Source organism: Eurosta solidaginis, chromosome 3 (assembly GCF_040869045.1).
Source record: "Eurosta solidaginis isolate ZX-2024a chromosome 3, ASM4086904v1, whole genome shotgun sequence".
In the NCBI taxonomy this organism is placed as follows: Eukaryota; Metazoa; Arthropoda; class Insecta; order Diptera; family Tephritidae; genus Eurosta; species Eurosta solidaginis.
In genome coordinates this window covers 72,968,366-72,988,049 of record NC_090321.1, presented here as the reverse complement: position 1 = coordinate 72,988,049, position 19,684 = coordinate 72,968,366, and the positions used below count along the sequence as shown (strand labels likewise).

The 19,684-nt window shown below is 36.3% G+C and overlaps 1 protein-coding gene across 2 annotated transcripts in view; it reads left to right on the top strand.

The window, feature by feature from the left end:
• Pcf11 (Pcf11 cleavage and polyadenylation factor subunit) overlaps window positions 1-19,684 on the top strand; it is a 118,024-nt gene that overhangs the window by 86,287 nt on the left and 12,053 nt on the right. For both annotated transcript variants that reach the window (XM_067772299.1, XM_067772298.1), the window contains exons 7-9: window positions 14,950-15,517; window positions 18,705-18,873; window positions 18,948-19,056. In XM_067772299.1, coding sequence (XP_067628400.1) covers window positions 14,950-15,517; window positions 18,705-18,873; window positions 18,948-19,056 — 846 coding nt within the window. The remainder of the gene's footprint in view (window positions 1-14,949; window positions 15,518-18,704; window positions 18,874-18,947; window positions 19,057-19,684) is intronic.

The following is a 19,684-nucleotide window of genomic DNA, read 5'->3' as shown; positions in this document are numbered from 1 at the left end:
CAGGTATTAACCTGGGTCGATTTGTATGGACGAAAGTTAACCGATATCGCGCCATCGATTTTTTTGATAGGATTTGGGCTCAGGAAAAAAGTTCCACTACGCATACCAAACAAAAATAATTTTCGAGCGTGCGAAATTTCATTTTTTTTTTTTTTTACTTTTTTTCGATTTTAATTTTTAAGGTTTTTTTTCATGACCTACTAAAAAAATTTTCTTATGTATACCCTGTCCGACCCAAAAATGTCCGCTAAAAATTTGGACGATAACAGTTTTTGAAAAAAAAAAAACTTATTTGTTATCACCAACGTGTTTAGCGGACATTTTTGGGTCGGACTGGGTATACATGAAAATTTTAAAATCAAATGAAAGTTTTTTTTAGTAGGTCATGAAAAAAACCTTAAAAATCAAAGTCGAAAAAAAGTAAAAAAAATGAAATTTCGCAGGCTGGAATCGGTTAATAAATCGACCCAGTCTAATATGTATATATATATAATACCGTGTAAAGGGGGCAAAGTCCTGGACACCAGACCGACGGAAAATACATTGCTTTAATTTCTTATAACTCGTTAAGTTTTTGTGAGGTGCATTAACGTGAAGCGGGCCACGGAGCGACGTATTAACAAAACCTTACTTATTGTGCAATAATTTTCCTGCGGCGGACAAGCTAATGGTGAATGTGAATGTCAGTCAGTTGTAATTCTGATCGAATATTACAATTCGAGATCTACAAATTTATTTAAATAATTGATTTGCGCGAAAACTTCAACAAACTCATCGATATTTGTACATCTGCATCTAGAAAAATTACATGAGTTTTGAAATTTAAGTGCACATGATGTATGACGGACTGGAGGTAAGGGAGAAAAGAGTGCATTCGCCATGTGCAAAAAAGAATAGGCACTCGTTTATTGTTTACTTTGGTTAAGGGATTCGTCGTGATTCTGATTTAGCTGAAAAAATAACTAACGGTATTTGAGCAACGTATTACCATTGCAGCTCCACTGATAAACATCGAAAACACGACAAATGCTCATCTGGAAAAGAATCATGGTGGAAGTTATGAGTAATAAATATGTATACCTTTGGCATGTCTATAACAAATTGGTAATGTTATGTTTTTACCTCTCTAATGAGTTATTGTCACTTTTCTTATAAAGCATAACGGTTTTGAAGAAAGTGTCAAATATTTAGAAATAAAAAGCTCGAGTACATGATTTTATGGTAAAATTCGATAAAAAATATGGTACTGCCTTTTCCTTAAAGTTTCTTGAATTTTCTCAATTTCTGAATCGTTTGATCAAAACCTCATATGAGAGAGGGAAAAAACATAAGTCATGGAGTCGGCGAGTTATGAAAAAAGTATAACTTTTCCAGGAAAACCAAAAGTGCTTCGATTTCCGAAATTCACGAATATTGAAAAATATTCGAATTTTGAAAAATATTCAAGTTTCGAAATATATTCGAGAGAGAAAACTCAAAATTTGTCAGCTTGAATAAAGTTCATTACAACATAAGCGATAATAGTTAATGAAATGAAGCCACGATATGAGATAGCAGCTAAAGTATGACATACAAACAATCGAGTGTTCTAAAGTTTAATTCAATACTCCGAAAGAAACGAAGCTATTAAAATTAACAAATCAGGTTTTTTGTTCCTGAATAAACAGACATTTAGTAAAATTGATCGATTTCAGGCTAATTCAACTGATTTTTTTTATCAAGAGAACAAATTTGTTAAGTCGTTTCAACAAAAGAGGAACTGATTATCTCCAGCTAAAGTATTCTGTAAAAATAACAGCTTCTCAACTAATCAAAATGATTTTTCTGTTAAAAGAACTGGTTTCATATTATGCAAATGCATCAGCTAATTTCAAAGAGAACTTACGCACAAGACGCTCATACAATGAATAAATAAAATTGGTTTGTTGGATGAATACACACAATTGCTCACACATCCCCTAAAAACTGTGTAAGCCATTTTAAAGAACGAATTTTCGTCTGATATAGTACTCTGCAAAGGATGATTCTAAATTTAGACAACAATGGACCAAGTAAACATTTCTTAGACGTTTTGATACATATTAACATATTATTTTACAAATTTTGTGTTCATTCAAATTTTTATAAATCAGTCAGTTTTTACCATACATAAAACTTTTAATACTCATTGAAATCATAATTAACTTCCAATGCATAGTTGGTACAGTCTTATTATAAATTAGTGCATACTGATAGCAGCAAAGTTGATGAAAAAAAAAAAAAAAAAAAAAATTTGTTCATTGCAAAATTTTCACAGTTGTGTTATGTTTTCCTAGTTAATATATTGTAACGATTTCTGGGGATTTCTGATATTTATGCACCTTCTGCTAACGTTTGAATCGCTAAACTGTTGAATAAACCCATCCAATATTAAGTATTGCAAACTGGTCTTTATTTAGATTATTTTTTGAGTAGTACTTCACAATTATACTTCCCAACCAATAGCGTGTTTAAATTAAACTGATTAGTTATTACTCGGCTTGCGCTGCGTTTGTACTCTCTGTTGTCTCGTCCGCATATTTCTCCAAAGGTCTAGACGTTTCTCCTTCTAGAATCTTCTGCTTGGTTACCATATATATTTGTAGTTTATGCGTTTCTCATAGTCATATGCGTGTGTATGTGTGAGCAACTACTTCGGCTGATTACCACAAGTGTGTGCGTGAAATATCTCTTCGTTGCCTTCTATACATGTGTCTAAATGATGATTGATGTGTTCATGTACACATGTGTGGCTCGCTTTAATATTTTTGTTGTTGCGTGATTATTTACTTACAACCTAGTGATGCTAAAATTCTCCACAATATGTACATATGGGAGTTTCCACCAAATCAAACCCCTCTGAGCTAATAAATAAATTGTACTCCATTATAATTTAACATAACATATAATTTAGCATTTGGATACTATGACTAAGTCGTAATACGGATTCAAAGTTGATTCCAGGATACATTAAAAAACTTTTAAATCATAATCGTAGTGGCTTAAGTTTTTTTACGAAGTTGCCCTTCTTTTATAAACACCAAATTAAGCTTCAATGAATATGACATACTTTTTCCATAATTCGAAACAAATCACAAGATCTTTGGAAGTATGTGCGACCCACAGTAAACATCTATACTTTAAAAGAAATGATGCCGCGACCGTAACAGGAATTGGGGAAAAAGTTTAATAACATGAGAACAAGAGCTTCCACAAATTTTATTCCTTGCATACATGTCATACAGCATCTGACTATTACAATACCAAAATTTCTATAAGAAATGTTAGACCGTTTATTTTTTTCTAACTTTTATACTTGTCACGACCGTAACATTTGGTAAATTTTCCAATTTTTAAACAATTTTTTTTAAATCAATAGGGAAACGGAGCAAATACAATTATTCCAAGTCCGCTGAGTTCAGTGGTACTACTCAATTTTCAATTAGAAGACAATTTTTCTAAGCGGGGTTGTTGTTGTCGTAGCGATAAGGACACTCATCGAAGGCCTTGAGGAGTGTTATCGATTTTGATGGTCCTTTGCCGGATGTAGATCCGGTACGTTCCGGTAACAAGCATCATAAAGGTACTAGCCCGATCATCTCGGGAACGATTTGGTATGACCACATTCAACCCTCTAGGCCATAACGCCCTAGCACCCCCTAGATCCATCAGGAGTCCGCGGGCGCCAGAGCCTCGGCTGTTAATGCAACATGATTCGCCATTAATAGGTAAGGTTGACAATTGGGTTGGATAAGCTATATATTGCGCTGGCAAAATCTTGAGAGGGTTGCGCTACACAACCCCTTGAATCAGTTTGGTATTTAAGTCGCCTCTTACGACAGGCATACCTACCACGGGTATATTCTCCGAGTGTATTTCTGCCATGAAAAGCTCTCAATAAGAACTAACCTGCCTTGCAGATGCCGTTAGGAGTTGGCATAAAACATGTAGGTACCGCCCTGCCAATTTCTAGGAAAAATTTATAATAGCACGACGCAAAGTGGAAGAGAAGCTCCCGTCCGCCAATTTGTAGGAAAAATTAATGGGAGCACGACGCAAATTGGAAGAGAAGCTCGGCCTAACATCTCTTCGGAGGTTATCGCGCCTTACATTAATTATTATTTTTTTAATCAGTTTGCTATGTTAGCCCTCGTTTTCGAGATGTAGACCGAAGTTTAGACCTGGATGACCTTAAAATATTTTACGCCAATATTGATATCACACGAAAGAAAAAAGCTGTTTAGACAATCAAGATATATGATGTATTTAATTTGTATATAGCAACCGGTTAGGGAGATATCCACCAAAATACACTAAACATTTAGCCATGTCGCCACCGTAGCAATTCAATATGCTTATAAATCGAAAAATGTTAAGAGTTGTTTTTTTTTTTCTTAACGCACTATCAATAGGAAAAACTTCAAATTTAGATATGTTGAGCTGGTTTTACAGAGTTTAGTCGGAAAATTGTACAGTGTACGGTACGGAAACGTGTACAGTGTACGGTACGGAAACGAGTTCCCCGCAATTTATCAATTTTATAATATCGCTAATATGGCTTTTCCTGGGCTCTACCAATTAAAATTTTTATTCGTAGTTTGCCTGACTTATATTCCTTACTTGCAGTATTTTTCGCGTATAATAATCTAATAGCTTCTTTGACAGTTTTCTTTAAATTATGAAAGTTTTGCACAAAAGTGTCGCGACCATACCAATGGAAACTCCCATATATATCGTTGGAAAGGTCTAAATCTCTTCTTTTACGATCTTGAGAGAAACTCAACATCGGGTTATAGCCAACCAAGGTATAGACTCGCAAGAGAACCTGTTAATTTTTTTCAAATTTTTTTACGTGTCGCGACCGATACATTTGTTACATTTTCTGTGATAATTAAGACACAATTTTTTTTTTGTATGTAAACATCCTTGCTCACGGTATGGCGAATCTAGAATGTAAGCGTAAGGTCTGAAGTGTAAGAGTAAACGTAGTCTTTCTTAGTTCTTTGCTATATGGGGGATATATTTACTGTAACGAATTTGGGAAATTCCGCTTATTCCAAACCTTCTGCTAACGTTCGAATCGCTAAACTGTTGAATAAATAGCTCCAATATTCAATAATGCAAAATGGTCTTTATTAGACTACTTTGAGAGTACTTCACAACCAATAACGTGCTTAAATCAAACTGAATACTGATTAGTCAGCTTGCGCTGCTTTTATACTCTCGTTGCTTCATTCGCATATTTCTACTAAAGTCTAGACGTTTCGCCTTCTACAACTGCTGTATCTCCTGCTTGGTAATTGAGCTACATATATGCGTGTGTATGCGTAAGTAACAATTCGGCTGATGACTACATCTGTGTGTGTGAGTTTATCTCTTCGTTGCCTTGTATGTATGTGTGTAAATGATGATTGATTTGCTCATGTACACAAGAGTGGCAGCTTGCTTTATTGTTGTTGTGCCTTTATTTACTAATAACATAGTAATGCTAAATTTGCCACAGTACGTAAAATATGCCAGCGTAGTGGGGGAAACGTTTTGTTATACCACAGAATGTAAGCGTTAATTTAGTCACTACTTTGTAGCGTAACGTAGAAACAATGTACGTAGCAGAGTTGATATGAGCTAAATCTGACATCAAATAATGGCAGAAAAGAAAGGATAACAAAGGTTAGGAATGGGCTACTGATTTTTTATAGACGAGTTATCGGTTTGTTATCGAAAAGGTATCGATTTATTATCAAAAAGTACTCGATACGCTTTAAAAAGTTATCTATTGGTTATCGAGAAATTATGTTGTTATTGTTGTATTACCGATATAGACACTTCCGGGGAGAGCTATCGATGTTGATGGTCCTTGGTCGGATATAGATCCGTTTCGTTCCGGTGGTAAGTAAAGCACTATTAAGGTACTAGCCCGACCATCTCGGAACGATTAATATGACCACATTAAACCTACTAGGTCATACCGCCTTCCTCCACCCCCAAGTTCCACGATGAACTTGGGGTCGCCAGAGCCTCGCCTGATAGATACATTCATATTTGTTACAGATTCCCCCTCGCGTAGGTAAGGTTGACAATTGGGTTGCGGAAGCTTTGAAGCCAAAAAACTTTGTATTGGGCTTATCAACCCCTTGAATCCTACGCCTTTATTTTAATCAAGCGGGGGAAACCGGACAATAACAACTATTTCAAGTTTACCGCGATCAGTAGAATTAATTATATTTCTATGTAAGCCCTCGTTTTCGAGAGGTTGCCCAAAATTTGGACCTGGATATTTTACGACAGTGTGAGTATCTTACGAAAGGAGCTGTTTAGAATATCAAGATAGCATGTATTTTATTACTATATAGCAATCGGTTTGGAACGTATCTCAATATTCACTAAAAAATCCAACCATGCCGCGACCGTTACATTTAAAATGCCAATAATTCAGAAAGGGCTAAGAAGTGTTTTTTCTTTGAACTTTTTATTTCTTTCGTTGCCGATACGTGATTGTATGTAACGATTCGACCGCTGTTTGCAGTTTTGCAGTATCAATGCATGAATACCCATCGGTTGTATTCAAGAAGTGGAAGCAATTTATTAGCTTTAGTCGTGTTCTTTGAGGTGACTCCTTGAGATTTCTTGAAACGGTCAATATAATGGATGAAATATAATTAATTTTAGTTTACTATATTTTCAGGTATCCCATTATTTTTGCTAGCTGCTGAGCGATGCCAGCGCCTTCAGTAGTTGTTAGCTAAAATTTGGCAAAGAAGCGTCAACAACTATGAAGGCCAGCTAAAACTTCGTTGATGTTTAATGTGAACCATTATGCAGCCCGTTTTGACGGCAAGTGTTGCCACGTTATCCTGCTAGATGTTTAGCAAAGCGGCATATTAAACTCTGCCAAACACATTAGGAGAATTCGCTTTGTCTTGCAAGATGACGGATTATTTAAAGCTTTAAAGCTCACACCACATTACGAAATGCAATTAGCACGCAAAAAAAAAAAAATTGATTTTCATTTCCTACAATTCGTTGCACGAAAATAAACATATCTTTGAGCATGTTTAAGTTTTTGCTGTTGTGAATTTACAGTCCGTGCAATGCATGCATTTATCTGTGTACCGTTTGCAAGACAAAGCGAATCTCCCTAGTAGGTTTTCACTGAAAATCTTATTTCATTGTAAAGCATTCGGCATTATATTCAAGCGGAATACATGCGAATAGACGGTAACATTTTAGGATCTAACTATTTGACCAGTGAAAAAATTTAAGGTAATTTCTGGTAAAGCGAAGATTTTCACCACGGAACATGGCTAGGTAGGACTATAATGGCTTAGGATGATTTGCACATTGTGAAACAAATCGCTCAACTTGAATCGAAGCTATGAAGGATGTTATACAATACACCAGGATTTTAAGTGAAACAATTTTTTATCTATGAATGTCTCAGTAGGATAACAAATCCAAACTCACGACAAAACGAGTGAAAAACTGGTTCAGAAAACAATATTATTGTTTGAGCTAGCCGCCACAAGCGCTAGACCTTAATACGATGGAAAATATATGTGTAGGGAGGGTCGATTTAAAAATCGCTCATTGCTCTGTGGAAATCGTATTCTATGATCAAAAAAAGAAACTTTGCCGAAGAAACCATACCTCTAAAACGAATTCTGATGTCCCCCCCCCGCCCCCCCCCCCCCTTTGGGTCGAACTTTTGGGTAGGGGCAATTTCAATTCTACCTGCTGTGTATTGTGGTGGCTTAAAAAAAACAACACAAGCAATTTTACGATCTGCAATTGTGTCACAGTGATACCTTCATTTTTTAAAACGGTTGAATAAAAAAACCCACACAACTATGTTTACGACATGCAAATACATCACAGTGATGCCTTGGTTTTAAAAGGGGGTTGTAAAAACGCTAATTTCTAATAATTTTTTTAAATTTATTTTCTATTACTAAGTTAAATTCATTTTTTCATTTACATATGTTCTACTAAATAAATTGCTAAAGAGAAAAATAAACTCCAAAAAGAAAAAACATAGGCATTTCAAAGTGGGATTTTTCAAAATTTGCCCCTACGACCCAAGGGGGGGGGACATCAGAACTCGTTTTAGAGGTATGGTTCCTTCGGCAAAGTTTCTTATTTTGATCCCTAGAATATGATTTTCACAGAGCAATGGGCGATTTACTCAACTTATATTGATATTGTGACGAATATTAGTATTACTAAGCGATACTACCACCACTACGACGATACTAAGCAGTATGTACGTAAACAACTCAATCATCTACACACATACATGCAAGGCAGCAGAGAGAAACTCACAAACGCATGTCTTCCAGGGCTGTCATGGAATCCAAGTCGGTTTTGCGTTTTGTCGGAATTACAAACCAACATTGATTTAATTTGGTGTCATAAAACCGTATTGGTTTTGCTCTTTTCGAATGTAAATAAAAGCGATGTTCGAATCAGCTGTTTTGCGATGCACCGGCAATTTTGATGTTAATTTTTTTGGCAAAATTTTAGAAAATAGTTGTTTTGTGCATTTAAACAGAAATAAACAAATTTATTAACATCAAAATGGCATCAGCAGTTGTAGCATTTATATTATTGGAAGAAGAAAGTTGCGAGAAGGTCAAAAGGAAAATTTTGAGAGATCGCAGAAATCCATTTAAGTTGCCAAAGACAGCGTAATTAAAAATATTTCTTATGTGGATTTCTAAATATTTATAGTGTATTTGCAGTTACATTGCATACTATCGCATAAACAAAGAGGCTATCCGAATGGTATTGGACACCATTGAAGGACCCTTAACTCGCTCGAACAGTCCTGCAACTAGCAGCTACGTTACGATTTTTAGCTGAAAGACCCTATCAAAGATCAGTTAGCAAGGATTCTAGCATGAGTGTAGGTAGAAGCACGGTGTCAACGATTTTAGATGATGTGCTTCGTGAAGGCCTTCGCAATATCTGGATGTCTACTGTTTTGCATTGAATTTTTATGTTTTCACCTATTAAGAATGAAAATATATGTAAATTTGCATTACATCAAACGGATTCAAGCACGCTATTGGTTGTGAAGTTAAGTGTTATTGTGAAGTACTTTCAAAGTAGTCTAATAAAGACCATTTTGCATTATTGAATATTGGAATTATTTATTCAACAGTTTAGCGATTCGAGCGTTAGCAGAAGGTTGCAAATATGTGGAATTTCCCAAAAATCGTTACAATGTTTTAGTGGAATTTCAAATAGTCCAATGGCATGGCACGACTAAACGTAATTAACTGCTTCAGACTCTATGTCATACCCAAAATAGAACACTGCGACGAATCAATAAATTTGGTTGGTTCGATCAGCTGTTTCATCAGGTTATGGTTAAGTCACCATTAACTGGCCCTTTAACCGTTTAAACGGTTATGGCCATCCAACAATGCGCGCCAATCGCTTCTTCGTTGGGTTAACTTGCGCCAATTGGTCACATCAAGAGAATTTTTATAGTTTTCCACCGTAGTCCTCCCAGCGTACTGTGGACCACCCTTCCTCTGTTTCCATAGGCAGGTTCCGATAAAAATAGCATGGCCTTGTCGCTGTGTTTTAATTCGCTGGACTATGTTGATGTCTGCGTAAAATTCATACAGCTCATCCTTAAATCCTTCGAAGAACTTTTCTCTCCACCACTCCAACAGGCACCTTATCTGATGTTGTAGCGATACAGACGCCGAAGGTTTTGGCTAGTTTTATCGATGTTGATGGTCCTTTGTCGGATATAGGGCAAGTACGTTCCGGTAACAAGCACCATTAAGGTACTAGCTAGCCCAACCATATCGGGAACGATTTAATGTGACCAAATTGCACCTTCTAGGCCATATAGCAGGACAGGTACGTTTGCCGAGAGAGGATATCACTTTTCAATTGTCTACTTTGAAGTAGCATTTGTTGGTAACAGCAATTCTTCGCTGGATTTCAAAGCTGATGTTGTTTGTGTTAATGCTGGTTCCAAATAAACCAAGTCTTTTACTATTTCGAAATGATGGCTGCCAACAGTGGCGTGATTGCCAAGCGTAAATGCGCTATGACAGTAGGTACTTCGTTTTGTACTCAATCACCATGAAACCCATCTTTTCCGGATATCTTTTATAGGATATTGTTCCATAGCAGTACTGCAGCAAGTATAATTTTCTCCAGCACCAAATTAAAGAAATCACACGATGGAGAGTCACCTAGTCTAAAACCTCGTTTAGTTTCGAACGGCTCGGTGAAGTCCTTCCCAATTCATACTGAACTGATAGTGTTGCTCAACGCCAATTTGCACAGACGTTTGCGGGGAAACCAAATTCAGACATAGCGGTATATATGCAGCTCCTTTTCGTGCTATGGCGGCTTTAAAATCGACGAAAATGTGATGTGTGTCAATTCTTTTTCCACGGGTTTTTGTTTTTCAAGATTTTGCGCATATTGAAAATATGGGCGATAGTACATTTGCTCGGACTGAAACCGCACTGATAACGTTCAGTCAGTTCAGGGTGGGCTTCAATCTTTCGCACAATACGCTTAACAACACCTTATATGCGATATTAAAAAGGCTGATACTGTGATAGTTGGCTGGCTCTAGTTCATAGAGCATCGCTGTATATTACTTATATCTATATTTGGCTTAAACGCTATTCGTGTCACGGGTTATGTATTTAAGTAAGGGAAACGGATAATCTGTTAACGATCACATCTCTCATATATATATTAACCTGGTTCGATTTGTATGGATGAAAGTTAATCGATATCGCGCCATCGATTTTTCCATAGGATTTGGGCTCAGCAAGAAAAAAAGTTCAACTACGCATACCCAAAAAACAATTTTTCGACCAAAACACTCCAAGACCCAAAAAATATATTTCTTTTTTTTTTTTCAAAAAACTGTTGTAAAAACGTTGGCGATAACAGTTTTTTGAAAAAAAAATATAAATATTTTTTACGTTTTGTGGAGTGTTTTTGTCGAAAAATTGGCCCTTTCGCCATTTTTGTTTCGCAGGCTCGAGAACTATTTTTTTGGGTATGCGTAATGGAACTTTTTTTCCTGAGCCCAAATCCTATCGAAAAATCGATGGCACGATATCGGTTAATAAATCGACCCAGTCTAATATATGTATATACAATATCTTTCAGGCATAACCGAAAAAGTCACTTACAGCTGTTTCGAGAAAACCAACCTTAAAGTATTTGAAGTGTTAGTCAGAATCAGCAAACTTTAATGACTTTTTTTATAATATTACTTGCGTTCAAAAAAAAATTTATATTTTTATGCTGGGAAAACGCTGAGTTCTTTGGCTATTACTAATCGGTAAAAAAGTAAATGAATTTTCTTAGTGTACAACCACGCCTACTTTCATGTATCTAACAGTGTTTGAATAAAAAAAAAATCGATACATTTTAAGGAAATTGATTTATTTTTTACTTGCACAGTAAATAAAACATACATATTTGCAACCTTCTGCTAACGTTCGAATCGCTAAACTGTTGAATAAATCACTCCAACATTCTGTATTGCAAAATGGTCTTTATTAGACTACGTTGGGAGTAGTACAATTATACTTCACAATTAAACTTCACCTCGCAACTGATAGCGTATTTAAATCAAACTTGTTACTGACTACTCAGCTTGCTCTGCTTTTATACTCTCTGTTGCATTGTCCCACTTTTCTCCAAATGTCTAGGCGTTTCTCCTTGTAGAATCTTCTACTTGGTTACCAGCTATATGCGTGTGTATTTGTAGTTTATAGCCTCGCATAGGCATATTCGTGTGTATATGTGAGTACTACTTCGGCTGATGATTACATGTGTTTATGAGAATCTCTCCGTTGCCTTATATGTATGTGTGTAGATGATGATTGATTTGTTTACGTACAAGAGTGGCAGCTTGCTTTATTGTTGTTGTGCCTTTATTTAATAACCGCTTAGTAATGTGAGTATCACTTAGTCAAAGAGTATATATTTGTCAAGAGGCGTTACTCGATACTTTTGTTGTTGCCAAAGCAAATTACTCGATGTTTTCTCAAGGTAGTCGTTGGTTTTTTTTTTTGTCAGATGTATTTATAAAAACGCCTTCTATACATTTTCGTGTGGTATTTGTGTTTATTTTATTGATTGTATTAAATTAATTAATTAATTCTCTTTCCAAAAATCGTAATTATGCAAAGTCACTTTACCGCATAAATATATAGTATTCAATTAAAAAAAAACTAAACAAAACTTCCTTGAGAATCACATTCGACATGACAGGGTTGCTTTGGCAACAACAAAGTATCGAGCCGTTTTTTGAAGGAAGCTTAGTGATTTTTGTTAAATTCAGTGTGCAGAGAAATCTGTTTTTAGATTTTCCTCAATATTTTTTTCATCGAATATGTATACAAAATCCGCCCTAAACCGGCAAATAACTTCCATATTAGCATAAAAAAGAGCGCAATTCAATACAGAATCATGACATTCTTAATACACGTCCAAAAGAATCGGAGGGGTGTCAAAAATTGTATTCTCCGATCAACGCAGCTAAACATGTATTGGGATGTTGGAAAGAATGCGTTTCCAATCACCCCACTTTGCTTAGTAATGAGCTGTCGGAATGCAAGAAGATTCCGATCAGTACAGCTTAAGGTATAATGTGAGGTTGAAAAGGACGTATTTCCAATCCACCCCTGGAGCAAATTTTGTTTGGTCTTATTTACGATATGCATCATCATTTATTGTTATTTTAAAGCTGTCGGAATGCAAGTGATTCCGATCAGCAACAGCAAACAGGCTGAAAGTACCAAAATTCCCGCGAAATTAGTTGTTGGAACGCTCTGGAATGAGAGGTGGCGATTATGTACTGTATGGAGTACAAGATAATGTGTTAGCATAGGCGTAATGTGTGGTATTAGTATGCTGTATGCAGTTATAAATAACAATTTTTATGCATGCAAGTCCAAGAGATATTATGGCAAATATGAGCAAATGCGTGACAAAGTAAAAAAAAATAAGTTAAAATAAGAAAATTATATAAAATAAAATAACATATAATAAAAAAAATTTAATGTGGTTCTACTTCAACCCCTGGATGAGCTCTAGCTAACTTAAAAGCACTATTTTTCTAGACCTGTACTTATGTTTACACATCGAATTCCACGACTATTTGGTACTCACGCCTCTGTTTTTTTTTTTGTTTTTTTTTTGTAATATAATTCGTAAGACAGTTTTTACTAACATATCACAAAGCAGGACACCCTAGCAAATAAATTCATCTAGCCCAGTTTCCAAAAGGGGTAAGCAAACATCTCCGCAAGTACTATGATGGGATCCGGCACCTGCCAATGCAGCCGCTTGATCTAGACAAGCATATGGAGGCCCTTCATCAATAAACGCGATCCTACCCTTGCAGATAATGTAGACTACCAAGGGAGACAAGAGTAACGCTGGTCCTTCTTCGTTCTGAATACTGTAACAGCTTAAACTCTTGACTTGTTCAGAATCAACACCGACATATGTATGTACGTAATGTATATACTACACGCGATGTGGCCCACATGACACCAACCATCTTTTCAATTGCAATGTGGAACCAACGCCTCTAACACCTTTACTCTCTGGTACACCCCTGCTAACATTGCAAGTTTCTGGACTCCCATTAAAGGATACTGGTGACAATTTGTGAGTAGTCACATCCATTGGGGCGAAGCACTCTGAACTCAACTGAAATATGAGGCCAAATGAAAGCAATCCCATACTCACAAAGGTACTGCGTGATTATTCAACAGATTACACCTTTTTATGCATGGTTGTTTCATAGAAACATTTGCATTGGACCGTCGAGAGAAGAATATGTGTTTGAATATTTCCAACAAGTGGATAGAGAACTTGGCTGTGTCGGATTTTTTCTATTAAGAAAATTACACAGGCCGACAAAATTTAACCAACATTCAGACCCAGAACTATATATTTCCGAAGGTCTATGATGCGCTGAATCCAAATAATGAAAGAAAAAATTCCAAGGTTGCATAACCTAAATATGGGTAAAAACGGTTTTTTTTTTGCACTTTTAGGTTAGGATATCTCGAAAACCAGAGCTGATAGAACAATTTGAGGCCAGATTTCGATTCATCGCACCAAAATCCTTCGAAAATATATAGTCCGGTTTCTGGGTCTGAGATGCTGTTGGCCTGTGTTATTCTCAAAACCAAGGCAACAAAAAAATAAGTTAGTTTTTAATAAAATATATACATTGTGCGTGTGTGTGTGTGCGGCGTTACACTTGACATATAGAAAGTTGGTTTGATTCACTCTTAATTTCAATATATGTACGTTAAACTGTTTTGTTTATTTTTTTTTATTTGAGGCTTTTACTTTTATTTATGGTTAACATTTTAATTTTCATTTTTTTTTATATTATGCGCAAATTTTTAATCTTTAAAATTGGTTTAAGTGATTAGTAAGTTATTATTTAAATCTTTTTTTTTTAATTTTGGTAGTTATCCCCAACCCATCTTCCTATACCCAGTTATATAACTTTCATGTAAATTTGTGGCAAACGTTTAATGTTTTGTAAAATTAAAACAAAACAAAAGCAAGTAAATATAAAAAAATACAAAGTAAACAATTTAATATTAATGTTAACGTAAGAAAAAAAACTAAATGAAAACAAAACGTAAGCATAAAAAAAACCAATTTTAGATATTAAAATAGAGGCCGACGGATGTTTGGCAATCGCTGCGAAAACGGATATTGATTTAAGGCATTTCCCCCCGATCGGTGCGTACACGCCAAAGTTAGAGCATAGTAGCATAGTAGCAACTGAGGTGTCGGAGGAAAACGTTAATAATACTACAGTAGCTATAACTACAACCACGACAACATCACCAAAAGTGTCGTTTAAAATTCAAGAATTGTATAATAAATTAGAAACATCTACAGCGCCACCACAGCCAGCACTTGAAGGGGACAACAGTGATCATAATGATGACGATGATGGTGATAAGAAAATGTCAGAAACGACCGTAACAACAACAACGGAGACAAGAACAAGCACCACCACCATAACCACAAAAGCAACAGCAACATCCATACCAACGGAGGAATCAAAACCAATTAACGCAGGAACGTCAGTGGAAACTGAAAATATCAAAAACGATAATGATAGCGGCGGCGGTGGTGGTGGAGATGGTGATGTTAGTGGAGATGGTGTTGGCGTTGAGACCGCTGCAGCTCCAATTGTCGCTGAGAGTAAAAATGATACAAGTGTAGTTGCTGTTAGTAGTAGTGTAAGTGTTAAGCGTCACTCTAGCACTGATTCGACACCTGAACAACGTTCGGTAAAACCGAAAGCGCCATTGTCACCAACAGCAAAATTTGAAGCAATGGATGTTGATGATAGTAAAGAGGAGAAAAAACTGGCAAGCGAAGACAAGAAACGTCTTTCAACAAGTACAACAGATCTTGAGGAACCACTTGCGAAGAAGAGCAAATCAGCGAAATTTGATGCGTAAGTACAGTTAATACTAGATATTGACGAGTCTACGGATAATTTTTATACTCAGCGTGCTTTGCGCACAGAGTATATTAACATTGATGGGATAACGGTTGGTTGTACAGTTATAAAGGAATCGAGATAGATATAGACTTACATATATCAAAATTATCAGTGTCGAAAAAATTTGATTGAGCCATGTCCGTCCGTTAACACGATAACTTGAGTAAATATTGAGATATCTTCACCAAATATGGTACGCGAGCTTATCTGGAATAGATTGGTATTGAAAATGAGCGATATCGGATGATAACCACGCCCACTTTTTATATATATAACATTTTGGAAAACACAAAAAACCTGATTATTTAGTAAATAATACACCTAGAATGTTGAAATTTGACGTGTGGACTGATATTGAGACTCTTGATAACAATTTGAAAAAAAAAATTTTAAATGGGCGTGGCACCGCCCACTTGTGATAAAATCAATTTTACAAATATTATTAATCAAAAATCATTAAACCTATCGTAACAAAATTCGGCAAAGAGGTTGCCTTTACTATAAGGAATGCTTTGAAGAAAAATTAACGAAATCGGTTAAGGACCACGCCCACTTTTATATAAAAGATTTTTAAAAGGGTCGTGGACGAATAAAATAAGCTATATCTTTGCAAAAAAGAGCTTTATATCAATGGTATTTCATTTCACAAGTGTATTTATAACAATAAATAGGAAAAACTTCAAATTTTAGAAAATGCGCGTGGCACCGCCCCTTTTATGGCTAAGCAATTTTCTATGTTTCGGGAGCCATAACTCGAAGAAAAATTAACGGATTGTTATAAAATTGGGTAAACAAATTTTCCCTATGGTAGAAAATATTTCTAGTAAAAATGGAGGGGATCGGTTAAAGACCACGCCCACTTTTATATAAAAGATTTTTAAAAGGGTTGTAGACTAGATTAATAAGTTATAACTTAGCAAAAAATATTTTCGAATCAATGATATTTCACTTATCAAGTTTTATTGTAAGAGTAAATGGGGAGACGTTTTTTTTTAAACGGTCGTTGCCACGTGTTATGTAGAAAAGTAATTTATCTGAAATGAAATGTGCAATTGAAGCTCACGCTGAGTATATAATGTTCCGTTACACCCGAACTTAGACACCTTTACTTGTTTTTTTTTTTTGTTTATTACAACTGGGAACACGAAAACAATAGTTAAAATTATTAACAAATTTTATCATTTATTTTCGTCTTTACTCATTTTAGGCCCACTTGCAGAACGACCAGTTAATTTTTTAGCTCAGAGTTAAACTGACATGAGGAGTTAAAAACTCACACATTTTTAAAAATTTGTTATACCTTTCATGACAATGAAATGGTATATTTATTAACTTCGTCACGAATCTCAAAATTGTAAGTCCTTAAAGGAAAATAGATAGACCCACCAATAAGTATACCGAAATGATCAGGATAAAAAAGAGTTGAGTTGATTTAGCCATGTCCGCGTGTATGTTTTTATGCAAACTGGTCCCTCGGACCGCTATAGCATATATCCTCCATACAACCGATTTTTCAGAAAAGAGGATTTTTGTTATATCTTCCTCAATTTATCAGATTGAAGCTTCAAACTCCACCATGAGCTTTCGTATATTGCACATATTGTTGTCTGAAAAAATGGATGAGATTGGTCGTATATATAGCGTATATCCCCCACAACCGATTGTTCAGATAAGAAGCTTTTCGTAAGTACTGCCCCATTTTAACAGCTTACTTACTTAATTGGCGCTTAACCATTTAAACGATTATAGCCGTTTCTTCTCTCTGCCAACCGGCGCCAATTGGTCACACCAAAGGAGTTTAAATCGTTTTCCATCTGGTCCTTCCAGCGCAATGGGGGCCGCCCTCTACCTCCGTTTCCATAGGCGGGTTCCGATAGAAATACTTTTGGACGGGGCGTCATCTTTCATTTGCATAACATGGCCTAGCCAGCGCAGCCGCTGCGTTTTAATTCGCTTGGTGGCATGGTAATTTGCATACTTTTTGTGGATGTCTCTGAGGGTCTTTTTGTGCTAATTTTCTTCACACGGCTGTCTTCTTGAGTGCCGAATTTTTCTATATTGCTTACGAAGATTACTCTTTAAGTTTTCGTGAGGCGTGTTCTCTTCAATCAGATGTCTATTGGGTCCTTCAAACCTATTTATTTCGCTTCTTTTTCCAGTTCAGGCCGATTATATCAATGTCGTCAGCATAAGCCAGCAATTGCTTTTATAGAATATTATTTTTTGAGTTTCCCAGCTTGTATAATTTTCTCCAGCATAAAATTAAAGAAATCGCACGTTAGGAGGAGGAGGACGCCCTTTTTGAACCCTTTTTTATCTTCGAATGGCTCGGAGAGGTCCTTCCCAAATTTCACTAAACTAATGGTGTTGCTCAACGTCATTTTGGACAGCCTTATAACCTTCGCGGGAAAACCAAATTTCCACATAGGGGCCTTCAGGCATCTCCTTTTCGTACTGTCGAAGGCAGCTTTAAAATCGACGAAGACGTGATATGTGCAAATTCTTTGTTCGCGTTTTTTTTCAAGATTTGGCGCATAGTGAAAATCTGGTAGGTCCAATCAGCCGATTCACGGCGTGCTTCAATCTTTCGCACAATATGCTTGACGCGAACTTATATTATACTGAATTTTAATACGTTAAACTTGGAAGATGCCGCCAACGCTTAGAGGGTCCTAAATCTTCTCATGAATACCCACAGTCGTCAGCGTCCTGCACCATAAGGCTGGACAGCTACTATAAGTGACTTGTAGAGCTTGACTTTTGTCGAGAGAGTTCTTTACTTGTTGTTGTTGTATCTATAGAAACACTCCCCGAAAGTTTTGGGGTGTGTTATCGGTGTTGATGGTCCTTTGCCCGATATAGTTCTGGTAACAAGCACCATTAATATACAAGCCCGACCATCTCGAGAACGATTTAATATGACCCCATTAAACCTTTTAGTCCATCCCCCACCCCCTACTTCCATGAGAAACTTGTTGTCACTGAAAATCCGTTTACAAAAGTCTGAAAACTGACATCCGTGATAATTGCGATGTATATTTTTATTTTGTCAATATATGACATTGCTAATGTTTAGCACAACACTGTTATTTTTTCTAAATCGAATTTTTAATATTTGTTTGAATTTTTCGTACAATAGATTATTTGGCGATGAAGATGTCGACTTGCGTACTGGCATACCACCACAGATTTTAGCTGCACAGCAACAACAACTTCAGACAAACCGTGATGGTAGCAAATCTCCCACGCCCCCACCACCTCCATTTATAAGAGATGATGAGAATGCAGAGAGTTGGAATAATTTGAAGGTAAGAGCAAGAAACAAAACCTTATATTGAGAAACAAAAATCATAAAGTAATGGTTTTTTTTTTTTCTTTCAAGACATCAAAAGCCCCAAAATCGTCGAATATTTCAAAGAAATCTTCAAATCTGGATGATGTGCGCGCCAAACTGGCCAAAGCAACCAAATATAGCAAATTCAATAAGCCAGGTAAGTACTTTTATTGCCCACTCCCACAGCATCCGGTTCTACATACCGAATATTTCACCACTAAGGCTGTTATTTTTCCTTAAATCCTGTTTGAACAATAACATCCGATCCACGAATAGACGTTCAGATGATGTCTTTTCTGTGGGAAAAGACCTACGTATCTAACAGCGAAAATAAAGAGATCAAAAAAGTATAAAGAGATCGCTTTAGAAAGTTTAGTAAAATATGTGATTTTAATTTGCGGAAAGGCACACAAGTGGGCACATCGATGCTTTACAGAGTGACGTGGCGCCAGGCGTGCGGAGTTCCTTCTGTCCAGCTAGTGGTGAAAGTAAATGGCTTACACTTCTAGAAGTGTTAGGAGGGAGCTTTCGATGTAGGCAGTCAACAATAATTAGTGCCGCGTGCAACTGGACGGCCGATCTACGGATATGAGCACATCATATCTCATTATAAATTAAATGATTTCCTTCGCGTGCCAAGTTATACATATCTTTTGTAGAACAGATTAGCTAGGTAGACAGACCCGACGCTTTGACCAAACTTCCTGCATAGTCGGCCTACTGCAATCCGGTGTTAAATGGAGTCTGCTGGACACATGTTCGGCGACGAACTGACAATTGTTGAA